Consider the following 10,865-nt stretch of genomic DNA (forward strand, 5'->3'; position numbering starts at 1 on the left):
AGGTCTGGCATGGTGATTCCACCAGAGGTTCTTTTATCCTTGAGAAGAGTTTTTGCTATCCTAGGTTTTTTGTTATTCCAGATGACTGATAGAGGATTTTAAGAAGGGCATTAATAACTCACTTAAAGAAATACAGGACAACATTGCTAAACAGGTAGAAGTCCTTAAAGAGGAAGCACAAAATCCTTTAAAGAATTACAGGAAAACACTGCTAAACAAGTAGAAGCCCTTAAAGAAGAATCACAAAAATCCCTCAAAGAATTACAGGAAAACACAACTAAACAGGTGATGGAATTGAACAAAACCATCCAAGATCTAAAAATGGAAGTAGAAACAAAAAAGAAAACCCAAGGGGAGACAACTCTGGAGATAGAAATCCTAGGAAAGAAATCAGGAACCATAGATGTGAGAATCAGTAACAGAATACAAGATATGGAAGAGAGAATCTCAGGTGCAGAGATTCCATAGAAAACACGGACACAACAATCAAAGAAAATGCAAAAAGATCCTAACTCAAAACCTTCAGGAAATCCAGGACACAATGAGAAGACCAGACCTAAGGATAACAGGTATAGATGAGAATGAAGATTTTCAACTGGAAGGGCCAGTAAATATCTTCAACAAAATTATAGAAGAAAACTTTCCTAACCTAAATAAAGAGATGCCCATGAACATACAACAGAACTCCAAATAGACTGGACCAGAAAAGAAATTCCCCCCAACACATAATAATCAGAACAAAAAATACACTAAATAAAGATAGAATATTAAAAGCAGTAAGGGAAAAAGGTCAAGTAACATATAAAGGCAGACCTATTAGAATTACACCAGTCTTCTCACCAGAGACTATGAAAGCCAGAAGATCCTGGACAGATGTTATACAGACACTAAGAGAACACAAATGACAGCCCAGGTTATTATACCCAGTAAAACTCTCAATTACCATAGATGGAGAAACCAAAGTATTCCATGATAAAACCAAATTCACACAATATCTTTGCACAAATCCAGCCCTTCAAAGGATAATAAAGGGAAAACTCCAACACAAGGAGGGAAATTACGCTCTAGAAAAAGCAAGAAAGTAATCCTTAAACACACCTAAAAGAAGATACCTGCAAGAACAGAATCCCAACTCTAACAACAAAAATAACAGGAAGCAACAATTTCTTTTCCTGAATATCTCTTAATATCAATGGACTCAATTCCCCCAGTAAAAAGACATAGACTAACAGACTGGCTACATAAACAGGACCCAACATTTTGCTGCATACAGGAAACCCAGCTCAGGGACAAAGTCAGACACTACCTCAGAATAAAAGGCTGGAAAACAATTTTCCAAGCAAATGGTCTGAAAAAACAAACTGGAGTAGCCATTCTAATATTGAATAAAATTGAGTTCCAACACAAAGTTATCAAAAACGACAAGGAGGGGCACTTCATACTCATCAAAGGTAAAATCTTCCAAGATGAATTCTCAGTTCTGAATATCTATGCTCTAACTGCAAGGGCATCCACATTTATTAAAGAAACTGTAGTAAGTCTCAAAACACACATTGTACCTCACACAATAATAGTGGGAGACTTCAACACCTCACTCTCATCAATGGACAGATCCTGGAAACAGAAACTAAACAGAGACACATTGAAATTAACAGAAGTTATGATGCCAGCAAGATGTTGCTGACAAGACCCTAAAATAGCTATCTCTTGTGAGGTTATGCTAGTGCCTGGCAAATACAGAAGTGGATGCGCACAGTCATCTATTGGATGGAACATAGGGCCCCCAATGACGGAGCTAGAGAAAGTACCCAAGGAGCTAAAGGGGTCTACAACCTTATAGGAGGAACAACAATATGAACTAACCAGTACCCCCAGAGCTTGTGTCTCTAGTTGCATATATAGCAGAGGATGGCCTAGTTGGCCATCAATATGAAGAGAGGTCCTTAGTCTTGGGAAGATTATATGGCCTAGTACAGGGGGATGTCAGGAAGCAGGAGTGGGTGGGTTGGGGAGCAGGGCAGGGGGAGGGTATAGAGGACTTTTGGAGAGGAAACTAGAAAAGGGGATAGCATTTGAAATGTAAATGAAGAAAATAGCTAATAAAAAATAATGCGGTAAATGAGTAAAAAATAAAAAGAAAGAAACAAAGTTAAATGTTGGATAGTGAGGGGTTGACAGTATTTTGTTATGGTGGCTAAGGCTAAGACTCCACAATGAATTTAGTACATTGTGGTGGTTGAGTATTTGAGCTCAATTTGTATGTATCTTCCCATTGGGGATCTTCCTTATCTCCAGCTCCAACATTGCTCTCTATGATTCATACCTCATAAAAGCGGCAAAAGAATTGTAGGGGTAAGCCAATGAAAAGACCCTAGTCTCCTAGTGTGGAAGTATTTAGGCCAGGTGAAGCTGGGGTTCCCTGTGTCCATCCAGGAGCCCCAGGGCAGGTGAACTTACCTCAGAAAGCATAAGAAGGTACTTTAGGGCTGAGTCACTGTAGAAGATACGGACGGACTCTACCAGGAATGAGGGGACAAGACCTCCTGAGGGGAGACATTCTGTGCCCAGGATCACGCTTGTGAAGAGTCGTGTTGGAGGGTTGTAGAGAGTGAAGTGCACAGACATGGCCCTTGTGCTGTGGTCGATCCACTTGCTAGCCCTGAGGGCAGTCAGAGCTGCATGGGCTTCATGTCTGGAAAGCATCACAGGTTCAGAGAGAGGGCAGGGAACAAGGCATGGGAGTCCCAGGGAAAACCCCATCTGTGTCACCATGTCCAAAACACTTGATAGCCTTCATGGGGACAGATGACCCTTATCTTCTGATTTGCACAGGCAGTCCTCCTATGTGTCAGGAATCCCCACCAGAAGCCCACTACCCCTCTTTCCCTCCTCTTCCCTTTCCTGCACCAGCAAGGATATAATTCCAGCCGACAGTTGGCTTCTACCCTTCACCTATGCCCTGTGAGGAAGAGATACCCACCACACCTTCCCAAAGGCACACAGTGGACTTTAAGGATAGAAAGAAACCACATTTTACTATATTCATAAATTTTAGTATATTCATATATATTATTCATATTTAGTAGCAAATCATGCTACTAAATTTTTAAGTTCTCTGGGCACACTACTATAACTCTCAGATTGATTCCTATGCAAAGTCCCATTCTATGAGGAAGGCTGTACCATGAATGGGGCCTAGGTATGGTGTGGAACTGCCAGGGTACCTGACTACAGGCTGGGCTACAGGAAGCATAGTATATACATGCTGTATCTACACACACAGGAAGCATAGTATATACACGCTATATCTACACACACTGGAAGATCCACTCCTCATTTGCCTACTGCAGCTCCAGGCTTCTGTGTTCCTCTAGGAGTTAGGGGAGGGACTGGTGAGGCCACATGAGCACCCTGCTTGGCACACAACAAGCAAAGGGGAAAGATTCACTTGACCCCATGACTGCAGGCTCTGGCAGTCACTTTTGAAGAATGTTCCGTTCTGTTCTCCTCTATGCATGTGGGTCTGAACACCGACTCTGAGTTCTTCCACACCATTGCTTGAACCAGGAGCACTGCTCCATCCTTAGCAATGTTGGCCCTTTTCGACTTGGCCTGGAAGCTGAGCCTGCAGAAGGGCAGAGCTCACCTGGCAGCATGGGCCTGGGAGCCACACTTACGGATGCTCACTGACCTTGTTCTTCCTAGGCTATGCATGTAGCTCTCTTTCTTCACACCACAGGTCTCAGGACTACCAGGGGACACATTTCGGTTCTCAAGGTCAAGGTCATTGCTGTGCATAGGAAGTACATCTTCCACAAGCTCTGAGAATGGTCTGGGAGGCTGGAGCACAAACGTCAATCAAGTAACCTATCAAGCACTGCCCCCAAGTTGTCTGTATTGTGGGGCTCCCTAGCTCTGCCCACACATAGGTTCAGTCTGATGATGTGATCAGGGACCCTGCTACTCTCAAGAACCATTCTGTAGCCTACTTCATGATATTTTGGGTTCTATCTTAAACTGGAAGGATCTAGGCTATGCCTTCTGAAGGCTGAAGCTGAGGAGTTGGGTCGGCGGGGCTGGACAGTCTGCAGAACATTGCACTAAGCACTGCAGAATAATGCTGGCTTGGGGCACCCTACCCCATCAGAAAAGAATACAAGAATATCCTAGTATTCAGATTTCCAGAAGAAAGAGCCTTCTTTTGCTTAGAATACCAATTCTAGAAGTGAAGAGAACAGTTCTGGGGCTGAATGCAGAGGGTGCAGGAGGTGCTCGGACTGGACAGAAGGAAGGTAGGTACTGGCACCTGGCAACCCCACACCACATCCCAGTTGTCTGAGGAGCTTAACTGATCTGCTGGGCCCAGTCACTGAGTCTCCCAGGGTGCGTACCATACATGCAGTGCCAGCAGAAATCTTCAGCTGTTTGACCACCAGGGGGCCTATTAGGTGGCATTGCCCTCCAAGAGCTCCAGGCTGAAAGAGGCAACGTGTGAGAACTATGAACTTCAATTGGCCCCTGCAAAGCATGGCTGACAAGGCTGAGGATGCACAGGTCCCTGCATCTGTGGAATCAGAGGTCCATCCCCCTGATGTCACTGAGGATGCAACCAGCACTCCCTCCCTAGCCTCCTCTTTGGAGAAGGAAACCATTCAGGTGCCTCCCCCTGAAGTTCATCTCACATGAATGACCCAGGTGCCTCCAGAACTCATGGAATACAACGAAAGGAGACAAAGATTGTATATTTTTCAAAAGAGGAAAGAAAGTGAAAGCTGAATAAGGGATTAGATAATACAAACTTTGGACCAACCTTGCCTTTTTCTGGAAGCTTCCCTAACCATGCTGCCTTAGCTGTTGGCTCCTCTTCTGCTCTGGAAACTCCTGAGCCTCTGTCAGGCAAGAAGCGAGCTAGCTTCTTCCTCAGTCTCACCCTGAACTCCTGTGTAAGTGTCTAGGCCCTGCTCGGACTGGCAAGCGTTGACTGGAGGATGTGACTGGCTTAACATAGACTCCAGTCAAGAAGAGTGACAGGCTTCTTTGCCTGCCATGGCACTGGCGCCATGGAGCAGCCCCTACACTGCACTGTGGCTTCTCCCCACTGCCATATAGCGTCCGACAGAGAAGAAAGGAACGTACCTGAGCCCCCCAGGCTCTAGCAGATGTTCTTTCTGGGTACAGCTCATGTAGCAGTGTGCTCAGCGTCCAGTCCCACCAGTCTTCTGTGCTGCTGAGGTCCCCCAAGGAGTGATTGGCCTTTCTTAATTCAAGAACAAAACAAAAAAGTATACATGAATCCTTAAGAACAATTCCAAGCAAGGGAAAAGTTGCCATTTTTTCCACCCCCACGTCTGTGGGAATTAAGCCAAAGCATCTGTAAGATGAGGTACAATTCCAGAATTCACTTTGCTCCTCAGCAACAGAGGCAAAAGAAATGGTGGGAAACAATGTTCATTCATTCACTCAACAAACATTACTGGGCAAATACTAAGTACCAGGCACTCTTGTGGACACCGGGAAACAAATCAGATCCCTGTCCTGTGGGGAAACAAAGAAATTGTATATAGCTGAATATGCAGCCTACAATAACAGTTAAAACTGATGATCTTTTAACTCTACCGTGGTCAAAATTTCACCCGCCAACACTTGAGTTTTTCACTTGTAGCTCAATATCCAATTCTATGAGATGTTCAACACTTGATTACAAGGTAGGCTTTGCCTTAGATCACCAAGTGAGGGTGGATGGAATGTTCTGAGCACTTTTGGTTAGCTGAGCTTTAGAGAGTAGGTCACTTGAGCCAGTGCACAGCAGCCAGAAAGCCTGGGACAGGCATCTCTTGAGTTCATGTTCAGGGACACGACCTCAGAAGCAGAATTCACACCTCAGAAGCTGGCAAGAGGATGCTTCGTGCCAGATAGTCTCTGCCCAGGTGTGGGGCAGGGACTCCTTAACGGCTGTAATACCTTACAACCATGTAAGAAAGGTAGATAGACAGTCTAATCCAAAAGGAACCCAGGGCAAGGAAAAGCCTTCAAAATATGTTAACGAGGAAACAAATACCCCGATCAGCAATTTATATACACTGAACGTACACACATCCAACATCTCCCTCCATAACCTGTGTGAGCAATAGCCCAGGAGCTATTGAGCTGACTTATTTTAGTTCCTTCTTCCTCCCTCCCTCCCTCCTCCTCCTCTTCTTCTAGATTTTTATTTGTGTGTGTGTGTGTGTGTGTGTGTGTGTGTGATATGCATGTAGGTAACTGCAAAGACCAAAAGAGAGAACTGGACCGTCTGGAGCTGGAGTTGCAGGCAGTGAGTTATGAGCTGCTGGGCATGGGTGCTGGGAACTGAACTTGTGTCCTCTAGAAGAGCACTGTGCACGATTAACCACAAAGCCTTCTTCAGCCCCATGTCCCTTTCCTTGAGTAGAGTTTGTCTCCTACCCATCCACTTATGTGTGTTGTCGTTGTTGTTATTGTTATGGAACTTAATCTCTGCAGGCCTTCTACTGACTGCTCATTCTCAATTCCATACTTTTCTGAAAACTTGGCCAAACTTGTCAAATCCTAAGCAAGTGGGAGAGCGCAAGGGACATCTAGAGGCTCTGATGGAGAAACAGCATTTCTTGGAAAGGAGGCAGAGTCAGCATGAGAGGCACAAATACAGCTGGTAAAACCCTGAAAATATTCACAGCCCCGGAGAGAAAGCACTGTCCAAAGACATGGAGGGAGGGAGGGAGGCAGGGAGGCAGGGAGGCAGGGAGGAACATTGGCAGACGAGCTGATTGCACACCTGCCGCTAAGTAAGGCCCATATCTGTTTGAAAAAACAAACTAGCATATGTTTAATGTCTATACTGAGTTCCACAACACTTAAAATTGCTTTTAAAAATTTATTTATTTTTATGTGTATGGGTGTTTTCTTTTTATGCACTTTTGTGTATCATGTGCGTGCCTGGTACCTTCAGAGGCCAGAAGAGGGCACTGGATCCCCTCGGACTACAGTTACAAACTGTTATGAGCAGCTCTATGGGTGTAAGAAACAGGAGCAGAGTTCTCTAGAGGAGCAGCCAGTATCCTTCACCACTGAACCATCTCTCCACACCCCCCACAGTAGATTTTGAGGTACTGGGGCATCAACCCAAGGTGTCTTTGCCCACATTAAGCATGTGATCTGCCAGTTAACTGCACCCTTGGCCCAAGCTTGCAGAATTTAGAGAAATGTTATCACTTGCCATACTTGCTCCCCGTTGGGACCACATTAATGAAACTGTCAAGAAACACTTGCTGCTACCCAGAGCTCACACATCCCTACACAAAGGAACCATCATGCTCCTTCATGGCACACTGGAGAGCAAGAGGTGAACCAAAGGATCCAACCATAGCCTGGTCCTACGTGTACTAATTACAGCAATTATATCAAATGGGCCCACAGCTCTAGTCCAGCAAGAAGAAAAGCATTAGTGTTAGTAGTCATTTCTGAAAACCACTGGGATAGAGCAAGGATTTTGCCTCACCTCACTTGTGATTCAGTTAAGTTTTGTTGATTTGGGATTTCATGAAGACTTTGAGTTCAGAAGTACTTCAAACACAAATTAAATGTGACACAATCTGATATTAGAGTAATTTTTTTGAAGACAGAAATCTAGAATCTTACGTATCCTAACTTTGTAGAGGATGCTGCAGCAGCCAGGAGCAAAGGACTGCCAGCCACGGGGAGCCAAGAGAGCACCCCTTAGACTCCATCGGATTCACTTTTCCTAGGCTTGCCTTGCCCCCGGAATGCTACAAATAACAGCCCCTAGGGACTTGTTGATTTTAAGGATTAGGTACTGGGGGGATGGGTGAGACAGAGAGGGTCCACTTTAAACATTCCATTTTGAACCATGATATATAAATATGGCAGTGAGGTTTCTATCCTTGTGGGAAACATGAGGGCGCTAAGCCCACCTGGGTCAACATTTGGGAGGGTTACCTGAGTGTACCAGGTCCAAGACTACAGGAATTTTACAGATGTTATCTCAGCTGGAATATTTGACACTCGAGAGGCATATGAGAAATGTCAAAGAAAAAGGAATTCGTGAAATGTGAGATAAAAATAAACTAGCCAAATCAGTGGTTTTTGTGTTTTGATTTCCATGTCTAAAACAAGGTGGCCCCACATGGTCTCTTTGTTTTGCTCACAGCGCCCCCTCCTGGCATAATCTATGCACCTGTTCATAAGGAAGAACTAAGTTGTCCAAGTAGAAGCTAACTGTGGCGTTGGAAAATGGGACTCAGAAACTACCATTAGCTTCTCTAGAGCTGCAGCAGTCCTGGGATTATTGAGTCATGGCAAGTTCAAGTACTGGGGCTTCCAGGCAGTACCTTGCTAAAGGGAATAAGAATAAAGGGAATGACATCTGCGAGTCACCATCTAGCAGGGTGCCTGTGTTCCTCTGCCTTACAGAATCTAAAAATCTAAAGCAAAAAGGTGAAATGAATTCTTACTAATGTTCAAAGGCAACACATTCATAAAAATGCTACAGAAATGAGTATTAAAATATTCCTTACAGAAGAGAAAGGAACCCCTGGAGTGTGTAGAGTTGTTATACTCTGTCAGTAGAAAGTAAGCAATGTTGATGGATTTCCGTATATTGAACCATCCCTGCATCCCTGGGATGAAACCTACTTGGTCAGGATGGATGATTGTTTTGATGTGTTCTTGGATTCGGTTAGCAAGAACTTTATTGAGGATTTTTGCACCAATATTCATAAGGGATATTGGTCTGAAGTTAATGATAATCCATATTGCCAGAGTCAAACTACCTTGAAGAAACTGCCCAGTTGGTAACTTTCACTGACTAAGGAATGTTCTAAATGTATCCACTCGTTTTATTGGGCATCCGAATCTCAGAGGTGTCAGGACCCCGAAAAGGTACCCATGTGTCAGATGAATGGGAGTGGGCCTTTGCCTTAAACTGTTCCCTTGGTCAGTGTTTCTTTATAATGCAGATCCTGTTGCAATTAAAAGTAGGAAATAAAAACAATGAACACTTGAATGCTTGGCAGAGAAGCACAGTTTGAAATTGGGTATCAGGAATCATGAATTGTGATTGTAGCCTTTGGTTAAAGAACACTGATATTTTTCTGCAAAACAGATGAATGATATGACCTTCTCAGGCCCAGAACTTCTTTCACTTTTGACCCCCAAATGAGATGCCAAGCACCTGCCAAAGTCTGCAAATGGAGCCCTCCATTAACATGGGTAATTAGAGAGCCTTTCACAGACTTCACACACAGGCTGTGATGAAGACCTTTCTCTGAGCAGTCTTGGATAGGTGAAATTGACGGGAGGTGTGGGTAGAGCGTCTGTAGGGCGCCCCCTTCTGGAACACAGTGAAGGAAACTGATTCTGGAACCCAGAGCCTGAAGTCATCTTTGGACATGGGTGTAATGACCAGGAATTAGTGCAACACTCCCCAGATCTGCAAGAGCCCCCCAAACCTCCTACCTTATAAATGCTTTCCTGATGGCATGATTGAGAGAATATTCACCTGGGCAGAATCTCCCATATGCTATAAACAAAAGCAACAGTAGCATGATGCTGTGCATGGTCATGTCTCTGGGAAGAGAGATTAAAGAATTAGCATCATTAGAGACCCCGTGTGTCCACATTTCCCTCATGGAAAGTATTTTAGGGAGCAGGGCATCTATGTCCCGGTTCAGATGTATTTGTAGAAAGGCATGAGATGGATTAAATGCTGTGTTTATTCTTTGTACTTTCAAAAGACTCTTTCCTAGTTTTTATTAGTTCTTTGAAAACTGCACAAAAGTACTTTGATTACATTCACCTCCTCACCCAGCTCCTTCTAAACCCACACACTTGCCCTACTCATTCAATTTTGTGTCTTTATTGTTTTCTTTTAACCATTCAAGTATAATTCGTGCTGCCCTTATGCTCTGCAATATGTGGCCTTCCACTAGAGCTTGGTCAACCTACTCTGGGCATACCCTTAAGGAAAACTGTCTCTCTCCCACCACCTATCAATCGTCAATAGTTTCTTAGCTTGGGATGGGATTTCAACACCTCTGTGCTGGTTTTGCTCTTTTATGTTATCAACATCCAGCTTTCCCACCCCATTTTGAAAAGCCTATTCACTTGTACATCGAATTGTCTTAATGTTTTTGCCAATAAAACTGCTTGGGCCTATTCATTGGCTGCTTCTGGTCTCTCCCTTCTGTTCCATTGATTTAGGTGTCTATTTCATTCATCTGTGATTTACTCTTCACATTGAAGAGTACTGGATTTTGGTATTTCTGAGCTAGAATTCATGTTATCCTTCTCTCAGGCTGTAAACAAATCTCTTTGAGGACAGCAGCAATGACAAAACTAGACAACCATGTAATTGCTTGTGTGTCCTATCCCACAGTGGGTCATTAATCTGAAGGATGACAGACACCTGCTATACACTGATGTAGGCACTGGTGCGTTCCCACTGCTTTCAGGCTACAGTTCAACCTTTGAGGATTGTTTCTTAACTTTCCTGACTGTTTTATGCATTTCCCATTGAGCTTACACCACAGCAGCTGAGTCTTTCGCTGTGCTCAAGAGTGGAGTGTTGCATCTTACTTGATTTACAAAGGATAAGGGCTCTTGGTGCTTAAGGTTACTATTAGCTACTTTTCAAAATTCTCTCACTGCCTCTTTATTTTTTTTTAATTAGGTATTTTCCTCAATTACATTTCCAATGCTATCCAAAAAGTCCCCAATACACCCCCCCCAGTCCCTCACCCACCCACCCCCACCCCTTGGCCCTGGCATTCCCCTGTACTGGGGCATATAAAGTTGGCAAGTCCAATGGGCCTCTCTTTCCAGTGATGGCC

At 44.1% G+C, this 10,865-nt stretch overlaps 1 protein-coding gene across 1 annotated transcript in view; it reads right to left on the reverse strand.

The window, feature by feature from the left end:
* The window catches only part of Pkd1l1 (polycystin 1 like 1, transient receptor potential channel interacting), a 154,494-nt gene that overhangs the window by 33,417 nt on the left and 110,212 nt on the right, over window positions 1-10,865 (reverse strand). The window contains 5 exon segments of the mRNA XM_021178465.1: window positions 2,458-2,692; window positions 3,692-3,840; window positions 4,392-4,475; window positions 5,137-5,257; window positions 9,493-9,603. Of these exon segments, the coding sequence (XP_021034124.1) occupies window positions 2,458-2,692; window positions 3,692-3,840; window positions 4,392-4,475; window positions 5,137-5,257; window positions 9,493-9,603 (700 nt within the window).

The sequence above is a fragment of the Mus caroli genome, chromosome 11 (assembly GCF_900094665.2).
Source record: "Mus caroli chromosome 11, CAROLI_EIJ_v1.1, whole genome shotgun sequence".
Taxonomy (NCBI): domain Eukaryota; kingdom Metazoa; phylum Chordata; class Mammalia; order Rodentia; family Muridae; genus Mus; species Mus caroli.